The sequence below is a fragment of the Lissotriton vulgaris genome, chromosome 12 (assembly GCF_964263255.1).
Source record: "Lissotriton vulgaris chromosome 12, aLisVul1.2, whole genome shotgun sequence".
Classification (NCBI taxonomy): domain Eukaryota; kingdom Metazoa; phylum Chordata; class Amphibia; order Caudata; family Salamandridae; genus Lissotriton; species Lissotriton vulgaris.
The window spans coordinates 30,260,540-30,288,208 of NC_141700.1; the positions used below are offsets into that span (position 1 = coordinate 30,260,540).

The 27,669-nt window shown below is 47.5% G+C and overlaps 1 protein-coding gene across 2 annotated transcripts; it reads right to left on the reverse strand.

Moving 5' to 3' along the window:
* Positions 1-310: 310 nt before the first annotated feature.
* RFXANK (regulatory factor X associated ankyrin containing protein) lies at positions 311-27,669 on the reverse strand. 2 transcript variants are annotated; one of them, XM_086946855.1, is made up of 9 exons: positions 27,517-27,669; positions 11,550-11,777; positions 10,349-10,432; positions 9,670-9,735; positions 7,811-7,911; positions 6,085-6,210; positions 5,175-5,241; positions 4,027-4,107; positions 311-2,619 (listed from the first exon to the last, which is right to left on the reverse strand). In XM_086946855.1, the coding sequence occupies exons 2-9, from the start codon at positions 11,764-11,766 to the stop codon at positions 2,567-2,569; spliced, it is 795 nt and encodes a 264-aa protein (XP_086802981.1). In that variant the 5' UTR covers positions 11,767-11,777; positions 27,517-27,669; the 3' UTR covers positions 311-2,566. The 2 variants fall into 2 exon arrangements, with proteins under 2 accessions (XP_086802981.1, XP_086802982.1); XM_086946856.1 differs by having other exon boundaries at positions 10,349-10,429; positions 27,517-27,659.

Here is a 27,669-nt window from a genome sequence, read left to right on the forward strand (position 1 = left end):
AGTCGCATACAGAGGAAGCACATTCAAGGTTGGCTGCAGTGTGCAGTCGAAGGACAGCAATTGTTTGAATGTAAGGTTCTGCACCCCTGTATCCTTGGATGTATACAATGGGTACATTCCTGTCAAACCTGCTGCGTATTTAGGGCTCTTGTAAAAATTGTCCCTTTCTGTAGCGCCTAGAAGGGAAAGTGAGCGTGCACAACAAGTTCTCTAATGTGATGATAATGGCTTTTTTACATACATTTTTCTATTTCTTACTTCCTGCTGCACAGGCGCGACACTTATAGTTGGCAAATAACCGAAACAGACATTTTTCTTAAAAATTATATATATTTTTAACATTTGAAAGAATAAAAAGATATCACATTGACCTAAAACAACATGTAAATATTTGGTTATGCAATACATTTCATAAAGGGTCAAGACCCACATGGTGGTGGAAGCACAAAGAGGACGGCGTCGACTGCACGCAGAGGGATGCATGGTCTAGCTTCCGGCCTTTTCCAACAGCAGCACTTGTGAGAGGTTCCAGGGATTGTGCACAATAAGGTCTTTGCAGCCAAGCAAGGTTGTCAAATATCCACGAGGTGAAGACTCCTTGCAGTTCCGCAACGCATCGATTGCCCGCCGCTGTCAAGCCTACAGCTCAGCACAGACACACATATATGCTTCCCGACGGTGTATACTAAATCAGTGAGCACAAATTCAAACTTCAATGTGGTCGCCAACATTTCCTAAAAGGTCAGAGATGCTGATGTCACTTTAGAGCCCCTGAGTAAATGGAATTCCACTCATTGACCATGGGACTTTACAAGTCTTGGTGGTTTAGGGCTGGTGCACCATACAGAAGGTTTTAATGATTTAATACACATGATTAGATTTAACAGGATTTTGGGTTCTATGGAGTGTCAATCTAATCACCAGGTTAAGTGAGCTTACAAAACAGCTGGCCAGTGTGAGATCAAAGTGGCCTTTCAGCAACACATGGAAGCGCCCATTGCTGCAGCCGAATCCATCGGAAAGTTCTCTATGGGGCCAGGGCTTTGCAAAGTCCTAAAAGCATGTCACAGCCCGCATAATTGGTCAGGCACTGTAAGGTATAGTGAGCAATGGGTACAGGATATTGCAGCAGTCCACAAGCAGCCACTGTGGCACACTCCTGGGGACTCTCAGTTTGTGGTTGGTATAATGTGCAGCCAACATATTTTTTTCCACCATCAGATAGTGTGGAGTGTAGAGCATGATTGGAGACCAGGTGAATCTGATTTTTGAACACCAGAAGGACACAGACCAGAAATCAATCCTACGTATGGTTACAATGGATGACCTCTTACATCGCCCTGAAGTTTACAGGCTGTGGAGTGGCGCCACAACGGCTGGTCGGTAATGCTTAGGCTTATTACAGAAGGGGTTCCAAGCCGCTTCAAAATGATACATTTTACTCCCGGTTATCATTCTCCATCAGCGGCTTCCAACCCACTCACAGCAACGTAACCAGCTTAAATACGAAATACAGCTAAACAGCAAGGAAAGAGGCAACCTTGGCAGGAGTGCCACAGACACTCAGCCCAAATACCTGAGAAAACTGAGCGCATTTGGTGTACTAACCCCAGCCCCCCCCCCCGATCTCTGAATTAGCGCAATACAGTTACAGCAAAACGGTCTAGAAATGGTAATGCCCACACCTTGGGATTACCCAGGTGATGTTAAACTAGAATAAAAATTACTTTACTGAGTCACATATTACTGTCCAGATGCCATACCTGAGCCTTTGTGAATAAAATAAGCCTGTGTGCTACCATGCAAAGGTCGCCGCTTGGGACTGCACAACCTACAGCGAAGGCAGGAGCCTGAGCTTGTGGGTGAAGAGAAACCGCGACCGATGTGCTAAGTAATTCCATCAAGTGCTGTAGCAACCTACCCTACAGACTTATCCACTCGCGGCACTGTGCTGGAGGCAGCCTGGAGAAAAAAAAAGGAAGTTAGGACATTTCCCAACATTATTGGACATATTACTATCTCGGTCTCCGCGACAACGCCTTGTTGGGAAATGCGCCTGTTTCAATTTATGTCACTCTGCCACCAGTGGATGCATACTCCTAGTGGGCACAAGATAGGCTCGGAACCCCTAGAATGCAGAGGTACTGGTAACACACCTCAGAGGTAATAGAAAGAGAAGTACTAGTCATTCATACCTTCAACCCATCGAAGCAGGGTGCCCCTGTATTTCGCCTGGGCTGAGCCCGCCTCGTGCGAAAGCTCAAAGCCCAGGAGAAGTGCTTCCATTACACAGGTCCCATCCAGAAGCAAGCTGCACTTCCCACGCTCTCCTCAAGGCCTCCGTGAAGTTGTGCTTTTTCAAGTCATGTCGATTCCATCTTGAAACAGAGTATTGAATTCACTTGCGATTCTGTATATAGTTCACTGATCGCTTGTCCCAGACGCATGCCTGTAGTGGGACAATATCTGCGACACAGGACTGGCCTTCACTACAGGACAAACTCGGGAACTGTCCCCACCTGGCTTCACAATTCCTTCTCTTCCTGTGAAGCCACCCACCTCGTCTTCACTCCTTGCTCTGAAACAGTCTCAGGATATGGTTTTCGATGACTTGTTGCACTAGAAGGAGGAGAAAACAAGAGTGTGCGTGAACCTTGCGGTGTACAACTTACAACAAGGACAATCTAGAAACAGCACAGCTTCGACCAAGCCGCAGCGGATCTTTAGCAATTCATTGCATCACTCAGTTTCATGACCTGTGTGTTCTCTCAATTCAAAAAACAAGTTTTACAGAGCACACCGGAGATTCAAATGAGTGTTGCGAGGTCTCCAAACTACCCAAAGTTTGATGAACGTTGTTAAGCTTATAATAAGGCCACTGGTATTATGGGTCTGCTGTGTTTGCTGATAATTTTGGATTTGCCACACTTGCCACATAATCCAGCATCTCCTCCATAATTAGCTCATCGTGCAGCAGGACTAGCCACTGAGCTCCCGCCTTCCAAGCGGTGCGATCGTGCCCTTCCATGGATGTGCCAGCACTCCCCTTGATTCGGATTTCCCAACAGTCACGGTCCTACAAGCTGGCCACCCCACTGCATCGAACGTGAGCCACCGCGCCCATTCCGGTCTCGGAACTTTAACTAATGCAAAAAAGGCATAATGTATTTAACTCTCAAAAGACAACAATGATTCATTTAACTGTCCTGAAGATGATGCCCTGTATGTAACGTTGGCATCGAAACGTCGTCAACACCTAAACGCCATATGCAATATGAATAAGCAATATTGTAATGTGCAATGGTGTAAAAATACTGATCTAAGTCTGTTATACTGAGTACAAGCGTACAGACGTATTTGCCCTGCCTTTGGCCGTTCTGTTTTCGTTGGTTTGTCTTGTGTTCCGTGGGTCACGGCTGTGCCCACTTGTCATCAATTGATTCAAAAACAACTCCTTGAAACTAAACCTATATGAAAAATAAATTCTTGTCCGGCTGGACAAAAGACATACTAACTTTTCAGACGCTGCAACACGTCTTGCCCCTCAAAGGAAGACCTTATCGTTCAGTTGCTCAGTACTCTATTTAGTTTATCAAAACTGATACTAAACTGGGTCCGGTTTTTTTTAAATGCGTAAAAAGGACAAAGTAATTAAGTAACACAAACACAAACTGTGCCACATCATTTTAACTTTATCTCCGCAGAGTTTAGTGAACCCTGCTTGGCCCTCTGCTGCCGCATAATTCCAGTGGCCCTACTAAATTTCCTTCTGTACCTCCCACCTTTCCAATTGCCTGACCAAGACTGACCGGTCAAGAAGGGTAGGCTACAGATATGTTACTGGGCGCTGGGCTCAAATACGGAGCACAAAGACCTCTATGAGACACCCCTTGGTTTCAGGTTTCCAAGCTTGTTCATTGTTATTCGTAACAAGGCGAGGTTGCCCGGGAGTATTATTAGAGCATTCGGCAATCAGCCTGGACATGTAGGATCATCATTGTCCAGAAAGCGGGTGATGATACTTGCCTTTTTTGTGGCCCAGGGCCACAGCCAGGTCCATGGGGGTGTAGCCGGAGTCTGCCTCCATGGTTAGATCCGCCCCGCGGGCTGGAAGAAGAAAGGCAGAGTCAGGCGGGTTTACAGGTTGAAGAAAAGAGTGTGCTTGGGTAAGGTACAGGTGGGACTGGGTCATTGCAATATAAGCAGCAGGAAGCCTGCGATTTGCACAATTGTGGCGCTACACACAGGGTTGAGCTTATGCATATACGGTGTGGTAGTAGGAGTGCCTGTGAGTGCGGAATGTACAAATATGAACTTGTGTGGCAGTGTCTTTTTGCATAAGGGTGGCCACTCAAAAGCAGGAAGTGATTTCTTGTACAATTAAAAACGTACCATACACCCGGTGTCAGAGCTGAGGAGTTTGCAAGAATTGCCCTTGTTCTCTCAACTACTGCACTAACGGGTTCACCGCTGCAGATCCGAGCGTTCGAAACACACGTACAAACCCCTCGAGCATGTATCCCCAGAGGGTAACTGCTCTGAATGATAAAGTGAAGAAATTCATATTTTAGACACTAATACTGCCGTCGCGTAATCTGAAGTATATGATCGGTTCAATCGTGGTGAATGGCTTTCCCATATCCTGGTGGGCACAACCACAGAGCCCGTTCACATGGCAGATGTGGAATGAAGAAGCGCCATTCAGACTCCTCAGAAGTCGTCCAAGATGGCGGCGCCACTTCAACTCCAAGCAGATTACTGAATGGAGTAAAACCATAAACCCAGGGTAACCCAAAGAGATCTTCCCAGTCAGGAGGTCTCTATGGTTTACGACACAGGGGAGAAATGGAACTCGTGTATTATCCAAAAAAGGAGTGTTTATAGTGAGCCTGGTGACCCCTGAGAGGGTCCCTTGCTGCAATTGACCAACAGCAGATGTTTATTGTTACCAAACTGAATATTACTCGGTTTATCGACCTCAGAAGAATGAAAGGCTGAGTGGGCTCAGATCTGAACCTGTCCCCAAGGGTGCAACCACAGATGTCTGCAGAGGATGCATTAAGAGCCACCACAACAGATCCTTTCAACTAGTTCCAGGCAACGAATCCAGCGCCTCGTAGGTGCAGGCTGATTTTATGAACGGTAACAATGCGGACAATGAGGTTTATCCTTACCTAACAAGGCTTCAACGCACTTGACGTGATTCCCTCTCACTGCGTACAGCAGTGGCGTACCTCCATTCTGTCAAGGGGGAAAAAAAGTACAATCACCTTTAACGCAATCAGACTGCGTTGTTTTAAAAGACATTTCTTATGCCCAGCTCCATTGCTTTTGGTGTACTTTTAACCTTTTTTGGTTTATTTTTTTCCAGTATAACAGAGATTTCTATTAGTGCACAATTGTAATATATATATATATATATATATATATATATATATATAAAAATGTTAACAAAATACGTACAACTCAACCATTTTCTGCAATGAATATAACCACCTTCAAGAGCATCATTCGGTACAACCTTGGGTTTCTGAAGCAGAATAACAAATCTTGTACAAGAAAACTAAAACATTGGTGAAACCTTACTATGTAAACCTCTGGCCTTCATCTATACCTCGGGAATTCTTAAAAGTGGTAAAAAAAATGAAATTGCAACATCTGGTCACTTTGTTCTTCTGAAGAGTCAGACCTCTAACCTCTTCCGCCTACGAAGAAACTACAAATTTCATGTCCTAAATTTAGGATATTGTAACCACGGATATGACACGTGGATCTAGGAAAATATCCCCACACTCACTTCCTCTTTAGGAAGGATAAACCTGGAAGACAAAGTCGGCACTGAGCACAACTGCTCTGCGTTAAGTACATTTTCAGCATTTATCCTGCAGAGACTACAGTGGTTGTCTTGTTCTCAGCTCTGCTGATTTCGGTGTGAACATGGAAGCCCCGTTTCAGATATTTAAAAAATTCTAACTTTTGGCACATTAAGGTGAATCAGTGTTTTCATATATTAATAAACAATTCATGAACATAACCGTCTGCAGGCAGTGCAGTCATACGCGTCCTCCAATCTGCCTACTTTACCCAGTCGTAGATGTTTATGTCGACTTTCTTGTCCAGCAGCAGAACCACGATATCGGTGAATCCCCCTGAGCTGGCGAGAGACACCGCGCTCTCTCGCTCCGTCGCCAGCACGCGGGGGTTGGCGCCCTGTAAAAGAAACGCAGAATGAGAACCACGAAATGCACACCTCCTGCACCCATGGGCTGTCAGCCTGGCCTCAGGAGATGTTCTTCACAGCATGCTTGGGGGGGGGGCACAGGCCTTCTGCTTAATGGGCAGTAGAGTTCAAGAGTTTTGGGAATGGAAAGCCTGTGGTTCTTGAGGGCCACAGAGGCAGCACTGGCCACCTCTGGGTGCGTGATGAGAACGAAGCGATTTGAACGGAATAGAATGTGTCGCCAAAGACAAGTTAGGATGGGATGGCTGGTTGAGGACCAAGTCTCAACCTCTTTGTTCAGAGGTTTGAAGTAAACATAAGGGTATTTTAGAGCCAGCTATGAACAGGATTAGTGGCCAGTGACTATTGAGCAGGGCCACTGGAATTCAGCAGCTGCTCTTTTCAATAAAACATCTTTGCAGAACAGGGAGGTACATTTACCATGCGCGTCTCTCCGGGAGGGACTCTAGGATTCAAGACATGGGACCTTAAAAAGAGATGCAACATATTTGTTATTCTTATAAATTAGAATGCCATGTTAAAATAACTGTAGTTTTAAATGTCTAATGTTTTTTCTCCCCACCACAGACAAAAGAACTCCCACATACCTTTTGAATGGATAGGGGGTGTTTACAGTATCCTGACCACGTGGTCGCCTATGTAAATGGGTGTTTTTCAGCACTGCACACAATGTGCAGAAATGTTAGTAACTTGTGATCTTTTTGAGCTGGTTAAAATCTGAATATTATGCAGAAGATGATGGATTATGTCACAAGTGTGGGAAGTTTATGCTGAAAATGCTGCGGCCACTCAATCATGGCCTTTCAGTGGCCACAATCATAGGGTATTACCCGAGGCCAGTAAGGATCAGTGGCCGGTCTTGGATGTAAAATAAAAAAATATTTGAGAGTAGGCTCTGGTGCCAGAACCTGGGAAATAAATAGAGGCGTCAGATAGTTTAAAATATTTACTATGTAATCCATAGCCTCGGCATGTGCACTTACTATGTAATCTATAGCCTAGGCATGTGTATTGCTAGGCATGTGTATTTACCATATGAAGCATTGGCTGGGCATGTGTATTTACCATGTAATCCATTGGCTAGGCATGTGTGTTTACTATGTAATCCATTGGCTAGGCATGTGTATTTACCATGTAATCCATTGGCTAGGCATGTGTGTTTACTATGTAATCCATTGGCTAGGCATGTGTATTTACCATGTAATCCATAGCCTCGGCATAAATATACATTTACTTCCAATACTGCTGCCCAATCTCGTGTACGCATTCCAAGTTTCAGACAATGGAACATAGAAGATTTTAGTGATCTGCCAAGGATCACACAATTTTGATCAAGCAAAGAAAAGAAGATTACAACTCGGGTCTCCTGGTTCTTCAATAAAGAATTTGCCACCAAACGATTTAGCAGTGAAGAAAAAAGTTACAAAAGCAAGAATTGTGGCTAAGGTTCAGTTTTGTGCTACCAAGCTCACAACAAATCACCCTAGTCCTAAATTTTTTTTTTTAAATCATTTATCGAAAAAGTTTTTTTATAAACAAAGTGTTTGTTTTTTAATGTGTGTTCCTCACCAGTTCTAGCAGGTATCGGACTGTTTCAATCTCTCCAAAGGCAGAGGCCCACATCAAAGGAGTGAAGCCTCGCTCATCAGGCCGGTCCAGAAGTCCTCCATCTGATATAAAGAAAATTAAAAAAACAAGTACAATGTAGTCACATTATAGGGAGACCCATCCCCGCCAAACTGTACACAGGTCAGGGTTCCAAATGGCATATTCACGTGGGAATCTTTTTCTCAATAATGTTGAAAATTCAAGTAAAAACGTTCTCTTATTGATTAAAACAATAACTCTTGTTCTTGCTTTAGTATTAAAAGTGCAAACATATAATTGGTTGAAAACAACACTGTTTTGTGAAATCCATAGTTTCATTGTAGCTGGTATACCAATAAGTAGAAAGATGTTTTTTGTGGCTTGCACGGAGTGACCACATTCTCAAATAAAAACAGGAAGTAGGCCTTCAGGAAGTGTGTAAAGAAGAAACACTCACAGATAAGAAAGAAAGACTAATGCCAGATCTCAGAGACATTGTTATGGACATTTTAAAAGTACGAGAGGGGTACTCACCTTACATGTAACAGATATTAGACATGCATTTTTGTGGTTATACCCAATGGAAAAGGAAATGCACATTTTACCAGCCAATGAGGGAGGACAGATGTGAACATGGGCTCTGGGGCAATTTGCTGAGCCAGTAATTGTGAACCTAAACTGCTCAGCGGGACCTCCTCGCTATATCAGGACACCTGGCTGCTGTGGCTCAAACAAATATTAAAGAAATTCCCTCAAGACCTATATGCTTTTAATTACCAACATAATTTGCTTATTTCATTTTATTCACACACAACAATAACCTCAAAACTAATGAGTAACATTTCTTTAGTATTTTATTTCATCATTCTTTGTTTTTCAATTTTATTTCTTAGAACATCTTTTTGTCTTTTTGTATATACTTTTCTGAAAAATACATATTCCAACAAATACAATTTTATATTAAATAGCACCTTGGCTGTAAAAACACAGCACTATTAATACAGTTACACTCATACACTATCATTCATTCTAACTTACTACCATCCACACACTACATACAAATGCAGTATCTAAATAAATCTTGAGGTCACATGACAAAAACAAGAAAGACTAATGCCAGATCTCAGAGACATTGTTATGGACATTTTAAAAGTACGAGAGGGTACTCACCTTACATTTAACAGATATTAGACATGCATTTTTGTGGTTATACCCAATGGAAAAGGAAATGCACATTTTACCAGCTAATGAGCGAGGACAGTTGTGAACATGGACTCTAGGCCAATTTGCTGAGCCAGTAATCGTGAACCTAAACTGCTCAGCGGCACCTCCTCGCTACACCTGGCTGCTGTGGCTCAAACACCTTCTTCAGAAAAAGAAGAAACAATAAGAGAATACCTTTTTGTGGTATCAGCTGCGACTGAGTCATTCTTTTTATTATCAAGGAGCTGCCGTAATGGACTCGGGCGGACTCCTGCGTAACCGTTACACCCTAAAAAAATTGTTTTTGCGGAGTGCCTTACCTATAAGGGATAAAAAATAGGCTGCCAGACACGTTTACGGAGTCAAGTTTTGTGAAGCGGTGAACAAGTTCAAGGGGGTGGAGGATGCAGTTTAAATGAAACACACACTATATAACGACGTAAAGACACGACAAGCGAGTATTGCGAGGAGGCATATCAGAATGTTCCTCGACTGGAACCTGGATTTAAATAGTGTACTTTTAGTGTGTGTCAAACCACAAATTATTAAAGAAACTGTAGGACGGTGGACACCCAGCTACTCGAAAGGTGCCCCCAGACAGAAATGACAAAGACAGAAAAGGCTTAAAGGTAACACACCTTTGCTCAGGTATTCCTTCAACTGGCCGAGCTCGCCTTGCGCTGCCAGCTGGTGGACAGAGAGGGCTGTTAATGGAAAATTACAAAAATTAAAAACACAATATGTCAGAAACAAAGGAGGGGTGTGTCCACAAGGAAAAGTAGATTAACTGTGGAGACAAAAAGGGGAAAATATGTATAATGCAAACACAAATTTTCGCTTTGCTTATTCATGCAGATTTCCAACTGGAAAATAAGCACGAGTAAATGCCAGCCAGTAGGAACGCTTCTGAACTCTACAACGTTCACGGATGCCCAGAGGTGCTCCTCCAGAGGTCTGTGAATCCTCATTAGTCAACAGTGCCTTCTACACACAGGAGGAAACGCAGGAGTACATTTACTACTTTTTTTAAGCCGGTCCTTGCAAAGCAGGTTATGCCCTTTCTTTTTAACCTGGCGTTCCAATACTTTAAAATAGACTTTATAATCACTTCATAATCAGTTCTAAGTAAGTGTAGTTTCACAAGCAACTCGAATTGGGAAGGAAAATACGCAATGCTCTGCAAAACATGTCTTTGTTTCATATAAGAAAAGACGCTTCGGTTTCTTGATGTTCCTGTTAATACATCTCACACCTCACCACCTGCTGGTTTTTCTCGCCCCACACATGCAGAAATTAACACTGTGGTCTGATACTCACAGTCGAGAGTAGCGGGCAAGGCGAACATCTCGTTCCCACGCTGTCGGTTGGTCAGCGTAGTTGAATGCTTCAGTGAGCTGCCTGCTGATGGGGATGGGGGGGAAAAACAGCCAGTCAGAAGTCTTAGAATCTCTCAGTTACAGCACTGGTGTAGTTAAAATATAAAAATTGAAAATACCAGAATGGAGGCAGTTTTATCATTAGGATTCTCAAATATAGTAGAAGCAACAACTGAATTTTACTCCAAATTGTATTACTTTCTATAATACGAATATTTCAATATTTCATTCTGAGCTTAATATAAGAGAATCAACTATCAGATGCAAATATGAAGTTTCATTTTCATTCCACAAATACAGCTGACAAGTGTTTTGCGTTCCTGCCGCCGTTTCTAAGCTCTGCGACGTCTACTGTTTCAAATATAGCTATTAAAAAAAACAAAGGTTTTCCTGTAGAAATGCAACAGTCCTTTATAATAAAAAATGAAGCAATTCATACTTCTTTATAAGTCCCAATAATCCTGGCTGGCAACAATCTCACATCGCATTTCCAGAAACGCTGCAGGGGTGTGTTGCACTACTGTTTTATCGACTACTGAATTTGTGGAGAAAAAGGAAACACCCTCTTATACTGATATAGAATTTCCGCACATCAAAAGGCTATCTAAATGGTAGATTTATCTGAAAGATAAAGTAAAGAAATTAATATTGTAGACACTAACGATGCTTGTGATTTTCACAAGAGGTCCTGCAAATGTTTATTTCTGGAGTGAAAATGTTAACCTATATTTGAATCTGATATGATTCTGTAAATTCAAAATGTTATCTAAATAATAAATTGCTCTGAATGATAAAGTGAAGAAATTCATATTTTAGACACTAATAATGCTTGTGATTTTCACCAGATGGCCTAGAGGTATAGCAAATTAGTGATCATCATGACATTCTAAAACCTAGAGTAGGCAAGTGAGGGGTAACGATAGAGCACAGCTTGCAATGGAAAGCAGTGCCGCTCCGGGCCATCGGCGCAGTAAAAAACTACAAATAATTTTCAACTAGGCTGGTGCCTCTGAACTCCTAGTGCGGTTGGTGCATAGTCATCCACGAGGTTTAAGTGAAAAAGAATTCGAAATGTACGTTTTCATTGGGTTTTTTCTAAACAGTGACTTGGGGCACTTCTGGGACCTTACGCCCCCTCTTACCATTGGGCAGACTCACGCTGGGGTGCACGTCTTCTGCCCCTTGATCAAGAGTGCACGGATACAGGTGAAGGATCATGTTTTCGAGCGTGGAAGACTTGTCGTCGCTTGTGTCGTCACTGGCTGCTTCGAGGCTGCAGTCCTGCAAGGCCGGTGAGCTGGCGATGTGGAGGTCAGCACCCTCTGAATCTGGGGGTTCCTTCGGCTCTGCTAACTCCATGAGTCCAGGTCCTACCGAAAGAGGAGATTAAAGGCATGGTCACCTCAGCCATAAACAAGACACCTTCACTTACTAGCTCTGAGAATTTTAAACCCCCTTAGATGATTTATCCTCGGTAATGCTTGCATTTATATTCTTATAATTATTGTTTTCATTTCTCATGATGTTTTATGCTTCCCTTGAATTTTCCCAAAGTTCTTTGATATGTTATACAGTTTTTTGCAGGTTGACTTTATTATCTTTGCCTCTTTGTGCACTGCCTTGGCTTTTCCTTCCCTCTCTTCGTACTTTCCCCCTTTTTTAGGGCTCGACCTCATTGCAGATGTCGAGACATATTGGGACTTATCCAGAGCTTACCCAAAGGGGCGATTTGTTGCTGTGCCCTTGAAAAAGCACGTGCACAGCATCAAAGCCACCAGCCTCCCTCCCACAAGCGGTCCTCAGCGTGCGCTCTGGCATTTCTCCTCCCCTAATTATTCACTGCCCACGGCCGGCCGGCACATCAAAGGCTGCTGCTCCCCGTGCGTCTTGTCACCCTTACTCTCACCTAATGCTCCCATTCGCCCCTCCTTTTGCTAGTGTTCTAAAACTACCAGTAGTATTCATTACAGCGGTAGTTCCATATGTAGTAGAATCACATAAGTCGACTGCCAGTTTAGAAAGTGCAATATGTAGCTCAGATCGAGTTAATCAGTTATTCCTTTTGGCACACATCATTTTGGGGAATGAGGATTCTGTTGCCTGAGTTGGGACGCCAAGCTGAGTGTTAAAGAAAATGTGTCGCAAATTTGAAAACAAAGTAATTCATGCTTTTTATTGTGCCATGCACTCAGTTGTTAGTGTATAATAGAAGCTATTTCTTCTTTGTGTCTGCCTTTGGTTATTTTCACCCACCACCCAGCTCCACCGATAAACCCACCACACAGCTCCGCCGAGGCACCCACCACCCAGCTCTACCGAAGCACCCACCACACAGCTCTACCGATGCACCCACCACAGAGCTCCACCGATGCACCCACCACAGAGCTCCACCTATGTCCCCACCACGGAGCTCCACAGATGCCCCCACCACACAGCTCCACCGAGGCACCCACCACACAGCTCCACCGAGGCACCCACCACACAGCTCCACAGAGGCACCCACCACACAGCTCCACAGATGCACCCACCACACAGCTCCACTGAAGCACCCACCACACAGCTCCACCGAAGCACCCACCACACAGCTCCACCGATGCACCCACCACGCAGCTTTACCGATGCACCCACCACACAGCTCCGCCGAGGCACCCACCACACAGCTCCACCGATGCACCCACCACACAGCTCCGCCGATGCACCCACCACACAGCTCCGCCGTTGCACCCACCACACAGCTCAACCGATGCACCCACCACACAGCTCTACCGATGAACCCACCACACAGCTCCACCGATGCACCAACTAAGCTCCACCAATGCACCAACTAAGCTCCACCGATGCACCCACCACACAGCTCCACCGATGCACCAACTAAGCTCCACCGATGCACCCACAACACAGCTCCACCGATGCACCCACCACATCGCTCCACTGATGCACCCACCACCCAGCTCCACCGATGCACCCACCACACAGCTCCACCTACACAGCTCCACCGATGCACCCACCACCCAGCTCCACCGATGCACCCACCACCACCGATGCACCCACCACCCAGCTCCACCGATGCACCCACCACCCAGCTCCACCGATGCTCCAACTAAGCTCCACCAATGCACCCACCACACAGCTCCACTAATGCACCCACTAAGCTCCACCGATGCACACATCACTCAGCGCAACCACAGCTTCACTCAGCACCACCACAACATCACTCAGCACCACCACAGCATCACTCAGCACCACCACAGCATCACTCAGCACCACCACAGCATCACTGGTTCAAATATGTTCTTTCAATGTTTCAAGCTGTTTTCTAGCTTTCACGCTTTATTACAAATCACAAAAAAATGTTAATATTTCACTTCTGTTCTTGGATTTTCGTCACAATAAAAAACACTGAACATAACCTTCACAAAAGTTAATTACAACAGTTTAAGCTATTGCCATTACAAATTAAATAAATTATTTAAGTATTAATTATTTTAAAAAAATTAAAAGCCATTGTTATTTGTAATATCAATACATCTAAGTCACGTAAATACAAAACATGTTGCATTACAAATGCTATAGTTGTCTCATTTGCGAAAGTTATAACTATTGGCATTGTAAATGACAAAGCTATTAATTTAGCTATTTTAAAAAATAACACATAAATTAAAAAAAATCACTTATAAGACCAATAGCTCAAACTTTCCTAATGCGAGCCCTATTGCATTTCCAATGCTTGTCATTCTTTCTTTCTTTCTTGGTCTTTCTCTCTCCCCTTCCCCCTTTTCTTCCCTTTCAAAATTATAAAAATGCTTTGAATTACATGCTGCTGACATTAGGATTGTTGTACTTTTATTTACATATTTTGTAACTCCCTCCTTCTGTCAAACTTTTTTGTTTTACTCATTGTTCTAATAAAGCTTTCGAACATAAAAAAAGGCTTGGTCACCAAACACCAATTACTCAATGTCTGTCTTAAATGTTTCAGGTCAGAGCTAAAGGGGAACTTTAAGATGAGATTGTGTGGTTTTGGAGAATACTGCTGAGGGGAAGCTTGCATTTAAAAACCAAATTACTTTTTAAGCAAATAAAAAAGCTTCCACTAATATGCAAAGTTAAAACAAACGTTGACAGACACAGTTTTGTGTTGTTTGCTTGCCTTCTGGATTTGTCAGTGCTTGTTTTGTCATGGTTTTTGCAAAATGTTGTTTCTCAAAAAGGCTGCCAGGCCCTCAATCTTGAAAACAATTGCCGAAAACCAAACATATTTGTTGGTCTTCCAAGCACACTTTGGCTTAGTAGTCCCTTGAACTTCATGGAACTACTTTGTCTACGGATGCGCTTGTGAAAGGGTTGAAAACTGTCACTCACACTGAAGTTAGCCAATGACTGAAGTGGGCAGACCCACTGCCTCATGTTGTAGTGGATGAAAGGAAAATGTGAATGACACAATAATTAACCAATGGACGTACAGAGCTGGATGAAAACTCCTATAAGTAACTATGTTAAATGTGTAGCTTTAGTACAAAAAAAATTCAAACAGTGTTGGCTAACGCCAGACCTAAAAATACAGGGAAAGCTGTATTTTAAAGAACAGTAGGGAAGGCAGACCCCCTGTGTATCTCTAGCTGGAAAATCCACAGTAGAGTCCAGGCACTAACAGAAGCAAATAAATATTGTAGAATGTGGATTTGTGTCAGAACCCTCCGGAGACATCCCTTCTGCTAATAACTCCGGTGACTTACGTCTCTGTAGGTTGTATAGTGCCAGTGGCGTAATGGAAATTGGTGCCCCCCCCTGCAGAATGTGCTGAGAGGCCCCTAAGACTAGTAGTTGTGGCCAGACGCTACTGCTGCTGTTCGGATCACCGAGTGTCCTCTCCGGTGAGCTGCGGGAGCCGCAGAAGCCACGTGTGCCTCATCGTCGCAGGGCTTTGCCGAGTGCGACAGTGAGCTGCGGGCTGTCCTCCTGTGTGGCGGGAGCCGCGACCGAGTGATCTCTCCCACGAGCTGCGAGTGCCCTAGTGTAGGAAGGTGGCTACCTGACTATGGTTACCCCAGATTTTTTGCCCTGTGTTTAGCTGGTTTTCGACTTAGTTGGCCTGGTTCCCTGCTAATCAGGGCCCCAGGCTATCTGCTCTCTCTGTAAAATGGATTCCATGTACCCTAGGTGCATAACTAGATTGGCTTGGGTCACCTTATCAGCCCCTGTACAGAGCACTATAGGTGCCCAGGGCATAGGTGCATCCAAGGCCTACCAGGGGCTGCAGCATATCTTTTGCCACCCCTGGCTGGCTATCTAAATTGACACAACTGGCTGATCACTCAGCTGGGGCAAGTGGGTGTAATCACCCCTTGCTTAGATATAGTATACCTATATCTAAACCTATATCTGGACACATATATAGCCTGTAAGCCACTCCTATGGAAGGCCTCATCAATCCTGGAGGCAGAGTGCGTGGTTTTATGTGAGATGGTGCTCTGGCATGAGCTGAGCCTGTCTGCAGCTGTCGGGAACAACTCCCTAAGCTGATCCGGGATAACGCCATACCATATACTCTTAAGCGCATTATAATCCTCGCGGTTATATAGCAACTTTGGTTTGGCTTTATCAAAACATGTCGTGTAAGGTGTCATACGAATTGGAATACTACCCCCTCGCCAGTTCTGGCGACGGGGGTAGCATTCCACCCTTCTAGAGGGAGAAGACATGTTACTTTACTGAAACGCGGTTGATTTAAAATGAGCCTCAGATCCACAAAATGGATGCCCCTGCCACAGACACGGGTCTGACCTCCTGCTGCTGACCGAAACCCGGCCGAGGAGGCCTGGACAAAGAGTTTCCTGTCACAGGGCGGTGTCAAACCACCCCAGACAGGAGATAGTGGATTGGAGTAGGGAGGTTTCAATGAAACCAGACACTGCCTGGGGAGCACAAGGCTGCCCCTTGCAGGATCCGGCCAAACCGGTTCTGGGGCCTCCCAGCCCCTGTCCCAGCACGGCCAGGATCAAAGGAGAGGGGTGTAACCACCCCCTTCCTGGGTCCCACCCATAGGAGGGGACCTAGCAGGATGTCCAACCCCCTAGATTCGAATAAGAGGGGGAGCAGTCCCAACGGACCTCAGATCATCCTGAAGAAACATAAGAAACGAAATCTGGACCCTTCGACTTTCTACACGACGTGAGAAGACTGAAGAATCTCCCTTGTGGTCAAGGAGTGACCACCCTGTGCAAACAGGCACCATCCAGCCCTCGACCCTTGCTTTGTTGCAGTTCCCGCCGGAACTCGAGCGACAGAGATCGACGAGATCAAGCTTGCCTGCCTTCTACCTGCCCGATCCACAGTCCCTGCAGAGCTGAGACCCGTGGAGGCGACCGGAAGCGTGGGGCACGCCATCTTGAAAAGGCCACGAGACGCTGACCGTGCGGCCCACGAGTGACCCTCGAAGCTGTACACCGGGGTTTGAGAAGCCCCAGCCCCGAGCTCCACTTGCACCAAAGCTCACCCCTCCACACTCGCTGAGTGCTGCGTGGGGCCCTTCTGCTTGTGTGCGCTCGACGCGTTGGCCCGGTCACTTGCCAGCTGGCTTGTGGCCCCTGTGCCGACGAACTCCGAAATACGACTTGCTTTTCTGGTTGCTCCAGATCTGCACCAGCTCCTGTGAAAAGGAGCACCCACTCTGACCCTCCTGGTTCGAGTGATAAGCAATCTCCCGGTTCCGCGTGGATTGCTTTTGCCAAGTGCTGTTTGCTACAATCTTCAAGCCGACGGTGCTGACGGCGAGAGCCTACGTGGGACAGATCGTGACCTGCTCCTGGACGTCGCAGATGCCCCAGAGCCCACGTGACAGCGGAGAGAAGCCTATCGACAACCGCCTGATTGCGCCCGACATTGCCTGGTTCCGTCCTGGTTCCACCCTGGTCACTGCTGAGTGACCCAGACTCTGTCCCCTCTGCTTTCAGGTACTTTTCTACATCGATCCACCCTTGGATCGCACCGGACACTTCTGCTTCACAGCGCCTGCAGCTGCAACAGCTCCAAGCACCCAGAACCTGCGTGACAGAACCCGACGCCACTTCGACCCTGTGCACCCACGGCCTGTGGGTGAGGTAACTTTGCAACGCCGGTGTCTTTACACTGGTACACACCTCTAGGGTCTGTGTCTAAAGTTTTGTGTTCCTAGGTTCAGCGGAAGTATCTTTTTATTCACTTTAACTGACTTTTACGCACCATTGACAGTGCATTGGTGCGCGCTGCACTTTCCGTGCTGCATCCGTCTCCTGTGGGCTACTCCCGACTTCTTCATTGCTTGTCCTGACTGCTCCCAGCGAATCTCTAGGCCCTAGGCCTAACCATTGTTCGTAAAGTGTTACTTATACCACTTTTTTGATATATGGTCTGAGTGGCCCCCCGCCCTCAGCCATAATTGTGCCAACTTTATATGTTTAACAGTGCTTTTGGTTTAACGCTTGTGCCCCTTTCCTCATAAAGAGTACTGGGGAGTAATTTAGTAATAAATACATATATTTTTATAATATATACTTGTGTGGTGTCCTTTCATTTGATTACAGGATTGTATGTGGTAAAACAAGCTCGCTTAACACGACCTCTTAAGTTAAGCCTTTAAGGCTGCTTAGTCCATGCTACCACTAGGATAGCTTGTCTACAAGGTTGACTTACAACCTGACATCTTTGGGGTTTGCTTGGACTGATAACCAGTGGTTCCAGAATTGGAAACACTACCTATCAGGCCAACTTCTCACATTGGTGTGCAGCGGTGCGGATTTGAGCTTGCTGTTTGTTTTACCATTGCAATCTTTACATCAAATTGAAAGATCACATCAAGTACCTCTAGGTACATATAAATCAAAAGCTTAGCATATTAAGTTCTACTGAACTTAGTAGTTGTAGATTAAAGGGATTAGCACACCCTGACTACAACTCACTAGCAAGGTACAGTAGGAAACCACTTAGTGTAGGTAAGTGCATCACTTACACCTCACTAGCAGTCATGTCTGATACAGGTAGAGCCTCAGGCTCTGCTCCTGTAATAGTTGATCCTATAGGGACAACATCCAGATATGACAACCTTAGCCACAAAGACCTGAGTGCCTTGTGCACAGCCAGGGGGCTAAAAAAGGGCAGAGGCCCTACCATTCCTTCCCTAATAGCTCTCCTAGAAAAGGATGACCTAGATAAGGTGAGTCAGGCTCCCTTAGAATCAGGTGAAGGGATACACTCCCCTGAGAATGAGAATCTTCCAGAAGAAGAAGAGGAGGAGGAAGAGGAAGGCTCAGATTTAGAAGAGCCTGAAGATCAGGATCAGATGGGAAACCAGGTACAGGTTGCCAGGCTTAACCAGGCCAACTTGGACCTACATGAGAATGGAGAGGGCCAGCACCACTCCAGATCTCATAACCAAATTCTCCCAGGTAACAGGAGGGTGAGATCTCCATCAGGGGACTCTCATCTTTCTAGTGCCTCAAGAGAATCTCAGAGAGGGATGACTCCCTCCCAGAGAAAAGAGCATAGGGCCAGGATGAGGGCTGTCCAACTCCAAATAGAAAGGGAAGAGGTAGCCTTGGCTCAAGCTAAACTTGCTTTAGCAAGAGAAAGAAAATTGTGTGGCTTAGATGCCACTGGTGGCAGCAAAGTTCCTAAAGAGAAACCCAGGTCCTATGATAGTAGAAACCTGACAAAGATTGTGCCCCCCTATCAGGAAGGGGATGACATCCACAAATGGATGACTGCTCTGGAGAGAGCCTGCATGGTACAGCAGGTTCCTGAGGAACAGTGGGCAGCAATCTTATGGTACTCCTTTTCAGAGAAAGGGAGAGATAGGCTCCTCACTGTCAGACATGAGGATGCCAGCAATTACAAAGTCCTGAAGAGTGTCCTAATAGATGGGTTTGGCTTAACCACTGAACAGTACAGGTTAAAGTTCAGAGATAGCCAGAAGACACAGACTCAGGACTGGACTGATTTTGTTGATTGTGCAACTAAGGCTCTGGAGGGTTGGCTAAATGGCAGCAAAGTACATGACTTCACAGGATTGTATAATTTGATTATGAGGGAGCAGATCCTAAGTAATTGTCAGAACCAGCTCTTACACCAGCACCTGGTGGACTCAGATTTGACCTCTCCCCAAGAATTGGGAAAGAGGGCAGATAAGTGGGTCAGAACCAGGATTAGGCCTAAGAATCAGGACAATAACCAGAAGAAGGAGTCTACCAAGCCTCAAGATAAGGGTGGGGATAAAAGTAAAGAAAAGACTTCCCCAGGGCCCCAAAACTCCAAGAATGGGGGTGGGTCCCAAGACACTTCATCCACAGAGAAAAAGCCTTATTGTCATGCCTGTAAACAGGTTGGGCATTACAAAACAGACAGCTGTTGTCCCAAGAATGGCAATAAAGAAAACATACCTCCAAAGTCAGCTCCAACACCTCCTGTTACTGTCAGCAGTAATCCCCCAGGAAGTGGGAGCACACCCAGGAGTCTGGGTGGGTTTACTTTTGGAGCCCAAGGGGACCCTGGCCTATCCAGGTCCCCATCCCCAAATAATCTTGTCTATGAGACTGGCATGGGGTTTGCCAACTTCTCTGTTTGCCCAAATACCTTGAGCAAATATAGACAAGAACCCATCATCAATGGTTTGAAGGTTGAAGCTTTTAGAGACACAGGGGCTAGCATCACCATGGTGGCTGACTGTATAGTCCCCTCTAAGCAACTTTTACCAGGTGCCACATACCAGGTAACAAACATTGATGGCATCCAAACAAATCATCCCATGGCAGTAGTAAGTCTCAGCTGGGGAGGTGTCATTGGCCCAAAGAGAGTGGCAGTGTCACCAAACTTGCCTGTAGACTGTCTACTGGGTAATGATTTGGAAATCTCAGCCTGGGCTGAGGTTGAACAGGAAATCCATTCTAGAATGGTAAATTCCAATGGAAAGGTTAGTGGGGCTGTACTGGCTATAGCCCCAATTCAAGATGTCCTTCCTGAAAAGGTTGGTAGGGCTGAGCAACTCTCTGCCCCATCTTTACCAGAAGCTCTTCCAAACCAGAATAGCAAAGCTGTTATGATAACAGCAGAAACCCAAACTGAGTCTCCTCCTGAAAAGGTTGGTGGGGCTGTGATGGCCACAGCCCAAACTCAAACAGATATGTGTGTTGTGAAGCCTGAAATGATGGATCACTCCACCCAAACTGAGAGCATGGAGGAGGAAGAGAAATCTCCCCCTCACCAGACAGTAGGACAGGATCAGCCTCCTCAGGGAACTGATCTTACCCCTGATGAAGGAACTGCCCCAGAGGTTGTTAGGCCCGGCCTGACAGAGCCTCTGATGGCAGTGGACCCTTCTCAGGTGGGATCCAGTCTGGAGCAGGTAACCTGCCCCTCTCTACCTTGCCTTAGTCAGCCCAGGGCTGCAGAGGACAAGAAGGACAGTGAGACCCAGAGGGCCCCCTGTCAAATAAAGCACCCCCATCAACAGATTAGGGGCACCAAAACTAGGAGGCCTAGTAAGGTGAAAACTTTAAAAACTCCTGAGGGAGCCCCCTTAAAAACAGTTAGGGACCTCCCACAGATGGATGCTGTTGGGCACAGCCAAACCTGGGACCCAAAGGGCCCAAACCTGAACTGTCCCTCCAGCAAGCCACACAGAGGGACCCAGCCTCCAGCTTTAGGTAGCCAGAGGTTGACCCTGAGAGCTCAGTGCAACTCAGTTGAAGAAAGAAAGGCACATATGGTGGAAGATAATTGGAGGAAGTTGAGCCCAAAAATAGTGGAGCCTCACTTCAATACTCCATATCCAAACCAGCCTTTAACTTTGCATAAACACACCCAAGGTAGTGATTCCCTATGGTGGAGACCCTCTAATACCCCTAGGGTGAGGGACTGCTTAGTGGACCATGAGACAGGGGGTACCCATGCTAGTGCAGGTACTTCCTTATATGGCCACTCAGGCAATAAAGGCTTACCTGGCCAAGGATAGCCTTATCTCCTTTCGTTTGGGGGGGGGTTATGTAGGAAGGTGGCTACCTGACTATGGTTACCCCAGATTTTTTGCCCTGTGTTTAGCTGGTTTTCGACTTAGTTGGCCTGGTTCCCTGCTAATCAGGGCCCCAGGCTATCTGCTCTCTCTGTAAAATGGATTCCATGTACCCTAGGTGCATAACTAGATTGGCTTGGGTCACCTTATCAGCCCCTGTACAGAGCACTATAGGTGCCCAGGGCATAGGTGCATCCAAGGCCTACCAGGGGCTGCAGCATATCTTTTGCCACCCCTGGCTGGCTATCTAAATTGACACAACTGGCTGATCACTCAGCTGGGGCAAGTGGGTGTAATCACCCCTTGCTTAGATATAGTATACCTATATCTAAACCTATATCTGGACACATATATAGCCTGTAAGCCACTCCTATGGAAGGCCTCATCAATCCTGGAGGCAGAGTGCGTGGTTTTATGTGAGATGGTGCTCTGGCATGAGCTGAGCCTGTCTGCAGCTGTCGGGAACAACTCCCTAAGCTGATCCGGGATAACGCCATACCATATACTCTTAAGCGCATTATAATCCTCGCGGTTATATAGCAACTTTGGTTTGGCTTTATCAAAACATGTCGTGTAAGGTGTCATACGAATTGGAATACTACCCCCTCGCCAGTTCTGGCGACGGGGGTAGCATTCCACCCTTCTAGAGGGAGAAGACATGTTACTTTACTGAAACGCGGTTGATTTAAAATGAGCCTCAGATCCACAAAATGGATGCCCCTGCCACAGACACGGGTCTGACCTCCTGCTGCTGACCGAAACCCGGCCGAGGAGGCCTGGACAAAGAGTTTCCTGTCACAGGGCGGTGTCAAACCACCCCAGACAGGAGATAGTGGATTGGAGTAGGGAGGTTTCAATGAAACCAGACACTGCCTGGGGAGCACAAGGCTGCCCCTTGCAGGATCCGGCCAAACCGGTTCTGGGGCCTCCCAGCCCCTGTCCCAGCACGGCCAGGATCAAAGGAGAGGGGTGTAACCACCCCCTTCCTGGGTCCCACCCATAGGAGGGGACCTAGCAGGATGTCCAACCCCCTAGATTCGAATAAGAGGGGGAGCAGTCCCAACGGACCTCAGATCATCCTGAAGAAACATAAGAAACGAAATCTGGACCCTTCGACTTTCTACACGACGTGAGAAGACTGAAGAATCTCCCTTGTGGTCAAGGAGTGACCACCCTGTGCAAACAGGCACCATCCAGCCCTCGACCCTTGCTTTGTTGCAGTTCCCGCCGGAACTCGAGCGACAGAGATCGACGAGATCAAGCTTGCCTGCCTTCTACCTGCCCGATCCACAGTCCCTGCAGAGCTGAGACCCGTGGAGGCGACCGGAAGCGTGGGGCACGCCATCTTGAAAAGGCCACGAGACGCTGACCGTGCGGCCCACGAGTGACCCTCGAAGCTGTACACCGGGGTTTGAGAAGCCCCAGCCCCGAGCTCCACTTGCACCAAAGCTCACCCCTCCACACTCGCTGAGTGCTGCGTGGGGCCCTTCTGCTTGTGTGCGCTCGACGCGTTGGCCCGGTCACTTGCCAGCTGGCTTGTGGCCCCTGTGCCGACGAACTCCGAAATACGACTTGCTTTTCTGGTTGCTCCAGATCTGCACCAGCTCCTGTGAAAAGGAGCACCCACTCTGACCCTCCTGGTTCGAGTGATAAGCAATCTCCCGGTTCCGCGTGGATTGCTTTTGCCAAGTGCTGTTTGCTACAATCTTCAAGCCGACGGTGCTGACGGCGAGAGCCTACGTGGGACAGATCGTGACCTGCTCCTGGACGTCGCAGATGCCCCAGAGCCCACGTGACAGCGGAGAGAAGCCTATCGACAACCGCCTGATTGCGCCCGACATTGCCTGGTTCCGTCCTGGTTCCACCCTGGTCACTGCTGAGTGACCCAGACTCTGTCCCCTCTGCTTTCAGGTACTTTTCTACATCGATCCACCCTTGGATCGCACCGGACACTTCTGCTTCACAGCGCCTGCAGCTGCAACAGCTCCAAGCACCCAGAACCTGCGTGACAGAACCCGACGCCACTTCGACCCTGTGCACCCACGGCCTGTGGGTGAGGTAACTTTGCAACGCCGGTGTCTTTACACTGGTACACACCTCTAGGGTCTGTGTCTAAAGTTTTGTGTTCCTAGGTTCAGCGGAAGTATCTTTTTATTCACTTTAACTGACTTTTACGCACCATTGACAGTGCATTGGTGCGCGCTGCACTTTCCGTGCTGCATCCGTCTCCTGTGGGCTACTCCCGACTTCTTCATTGCTTGTCCTGACTGCTCCCAGCGAATCTCTAGGCCCTAGGCCTAACCATTGTTCGTAAAGTGTTACTTATACCACTTTTTTGATATATGGTCTGAGTGGCCCCCCGCCCTCAGCCATAATTGTGCCAACTTTATATGTTTAACAGTGCTTTTGGTTTAACGCTTGTGCCCCTTTCCTCATAAAGAGTACTGGGGAGTAATTTAGTAATAAATACATATATTTTTATAATATATACTTGTGTGGTGTCCTTTCATTTGATTACAGGATTGTATGTGGTAAAACAAGCTCGCTTAACACGACCTCTTAAGTTAAGCCTTTAAGGCTGCTTAGTCCATGCTACCACTAGGATAGCTTGTCTACAAGGTTGACTTACAACCTGACATCTTTGGGGTTTGCTTGGACTGATAACCAGTGGTTCCAGAATTGGAAACACTACCTATCAGGCCAACTTCTCACACCTAGGAGCCGCAGGAGCAGTGAGTGCCTCCCAACATGCAGGAGCCACAGGGCATTGTTGAGAGTGGCGGAGAGCCGCGAGTTGTCCTCCTGTGCGGCGGGTGCTGCCAGTTGCTCTCTTGTGCAGCGGGAGCCGCGAGTTGCCTCCCTGTGCATCCCTGTGAGCCGTGGACCGCTTGCTGGCGCGGCAGAGGCCGTGTGGCAGGGGGCCACAAAAACTTTGCCGAAAGCAGCGAGTTGCCTACCTGCACGGCAAGAGCCGCAAAATCATTGTTGAGCGTGGCAGAAAGTTGCGAGTTGCTTCCTAACGTGGCCGGAGCTGAAAATTCAATTGTCTTACGCAGTAGAAGCCGTGAGTCATTTCCTACACAGCAGGATTTGTTTTCCTGATTGTCGACTGCGGGTAAGAAAGACTGGTTGGAGCCCCGGAGGTGACGGGGGTGCTGGTTGGGTGTTGGTTGTGCTGGCTGTGAGCCTCTGGGGCCACTTGGAGACGCCTGGTAATACAGCCTTTGGGATCCCTGGGAGCCTCGTTTGGCCAGCTTGTGTTTGTACAGGATTGCCAGTATCATTATCCCAGTAGTGTCCAGAGTCGGTGTCCGGTGTTGCACGAGCGGCGCATCGGTTCATTGGCAGATAGGCGCAACATCTTTCTGGTTGCTTCTGAAGCCTGGCCAAGGGTCCGTTGCTGTGAGGTTCAAGTGATGACTGCAAAGAAACTGCACTCTGGTACAGTGCTTTATACAAGAGCATGTAAAAAAACTAAAGCTAACCCTTTAAGAAACAATTCAGTACAAATAAATATTTTGAAAAGTTTCAATTCTATTACTTCCTTTTTCCCAAAAAAAGGATATAAGCTTAAAATTCAGCAGGGATGGTGGCGTCTACTCCTGAAGCACTTTGTGAGGCTAAAGCAGTTCCTGGAAAATCATCACCAGAAGTATCCATCAATCCATTCCCCAAAATTGGAGGATCTCGGTCTAGAGACAACCAACACTTGGATTTCAGGGAAGCGGACTCTTTGCTGGCAAATGTAACCACCCACTCTCTGGCAGATGAAGTCTCTCAATCTGAAGGGGTCTCTCATTCAGCCCCAAAAGGTGGAGATCCTATATTGGAAGACTTTACGCTGCCTGATCTTCCTGACTTCAATACTAATTTAAATCAGCCCTCAAAGTTGCTTTATGCACTTAATCTAGAGTCGTCCAGGCATCTTAATGCAGTTAATTCCCGGTCCTTCAATACCTGCGTTCCTTCTCAGGGTCATCCGGTACAAACGCAACTGTTCAGTAGTACACCTAGTAGAACAAGTGCCCCTGAGACCCCCTGTCACACATTTCTGATCCTGAGGATAAATGAGGCCCCCCTTGAAAGGGGAGGGCCTCACTGCCCTGCAGGGGTCTGCGTTATGCCCCTGTATAGCGCACGTGCCAGTCGAATGGCTTCTGGGCACTCGTGATCTGTTGGGATGCACGGGTTAATGGCGTCCAAAACGTGCTTGACCTCGCGTCTATGGGACACTCGAGTGCCCGTTGCCAAGATTGGCCGGGAGGATTCAAAGTCTGAGCCCAGGGGTTGGGGTCCTCAGTTAGTATGTTTTTAGGGTAACAGGGATGACATGCTGGTGCACATGTGTATGGAGAGGGGCCTTTAGAAAGTGGGTTTGCACAGAATTGGGCTCTGTGAAAGGTGGGTAACCCTACACTGGCAGGGTATAGAAGTGCGGCTTGGAGAGCAGCGCGTTGCCAGTGGTGGTCTTATGTGTGGTGTGTATGAGCAGCGGGCTGGGGTGAGCAGAGGGCTGGGGTGAGCAGAGGGCTGGGGTGAGCAGAGGGCTGGGGTGAGCAGCGGGCTGGGGTGAGCAGCGGGCTGGGGTGAGCAGAGGGCTGGGGTGAGCAGAGGGCTGGGGTGAGCAGAGGGCTGGGGTGAGCAGAGGGCTGGGGTGAGCAGAGGGCTGGGGTGAGCAGAGGGCTGGGGTGAGCAGCGGGCTGGGGTGAGCAGAGGGCTGGGGTGAGCAGAGGGCTGGGGTGAGCAGAGGGCTGGGGTGAGAAGAGGGCTGGGGTGAGCAGAGGGCTGGGGTGAGCAGAGGGCTGGGGTGATGACAGTCCTGGGATAGACAGAAGAGCGCTTCATGAGCAGTACAGAGTGTTGCACTAACAGCAATATGGTGCCCGTGAGTAGGCCTTTGCCACGGTAGAGGCGGGGAGAAATAAAACAGTGCATAGAAGAAATGGGGCACTAGAGTTTTAGCAGCTGCAGGTGGCAATAAACACAGTATTCACCTTAGCAGATAATAAGACTGGCACTCAGTGCAAGAGTTTCAGGTGCATCCGCGGAAGGGGTCCAGCGATGAAACGCAGATCACACAGAGTGAGGCGAGGAAAGGGTGAGCCAGGATTAGAAGGGTTCAGAACTGGTATCTCTCCAGCAGTCCCTTCGGGCTCTAGCCTCTGGGTCTTGGCGAGGCTGCGCCCCTGGGTAACCCTCCACTGCTCGAGGGTGTTTGGGGAGGTTTTGTTGGGGTGACCAGGCCCTGGGCTGAGGGCCTTCTGACAGGCCAGAGGCAGTATGTTTTCTGCACGTGTCTGGGACTGTGGTTTGGGGACAGCAGGCTTTGGTTCAGGTAGACCGTCGTGGCGAGTTAGGGAGGTGTTTGTGTATTTTAATGCCCCTGCAGCCAGTAATGTCTCTGGAGATTATTTCTAGGAGTGGACAACGGGACAACAGCAGATAAAACTTCCCAGGGCTTGAAAGTGCGCCCTGTGACGTCAAAATAAAAGGTTGTGCAAAAAACACACAGTGGTTCTAGATACTGACAGTTGGCCAATCAGCATGGACACGAAGGATGCAAGTAAGTGCTGGAGCACTGGCCATATGCGTGTCAGAGGCCCCTCCCCCTAGCGCCATCACTGCCTCCAGGCGCACTTGTGCACAACTGGATCTGTGCACGGACAGAACACCCTGTCTGCTCAGGTTTTACTACTAAACGTTCACGCTGGGCCCCTGTGTGGTGCATCAAAGAAGAGGGAACATAGTTCTAAGTTAAGTCTGCCTGAGCAATATGGAAATTAGATTCTAAAGCTCATGATAAACATGCGGCGCTGGGGAGGAGTCAGTCTTCTAAGAGGCTGTGACTGGCTCTGCCCCATCCCTTCCTGGTGCCTGACTGACACCTCCAGAGGCCGGTCCGGGTCGGCCCTGCACCCCTCCCACCGCGACCGCTCTGTCCACAGACCCTCAGGGGGATATTCGGTTCTCAGCGTGCATGTTACAAACTCATAACTGCAGAATAAATAACTTCTTCCGGCAGAGTTCCCACAATGCACCTCCCCTGCAGCCATCAAGCGCCCACCTACCCGAGAGAGCCTTCTAGGCGCTGTGCAGCTGGGGTTGCAGCAGTGCCTGCCCTAGGAGGCAGGGGCTAGCCCACGAAGGGCCCCTGGTCCCAGGGGTGCTGCAGGACCCCAACTCTATCCGACCCTCTTGACTTAGGGCAGCCTCCAGCCAAT

Coding starts and splice junctions, on each gene's coding strand:
- RFXANK (XM_086946855.1), bottom strand. CDS start 11,766: ATGGAGTTAGCAGAGCCGAAGGAACCCCCAGATTCAGAGGGTGCTGAC. Junction 6,211..7,810: donor TCCGATACCTGCTAGAACTG/GTGAGGAACACA, acceptor TTTCTTTTACAG/GGCGCCAACCCCCGCGTGCT. Junction 5,242..6,084: donor ACATAAACATCTACGACTGG/GTAAAGTAGGCA, acceptor CCCCCTTGACAG/AATGGAGGTACGCCACTGCT.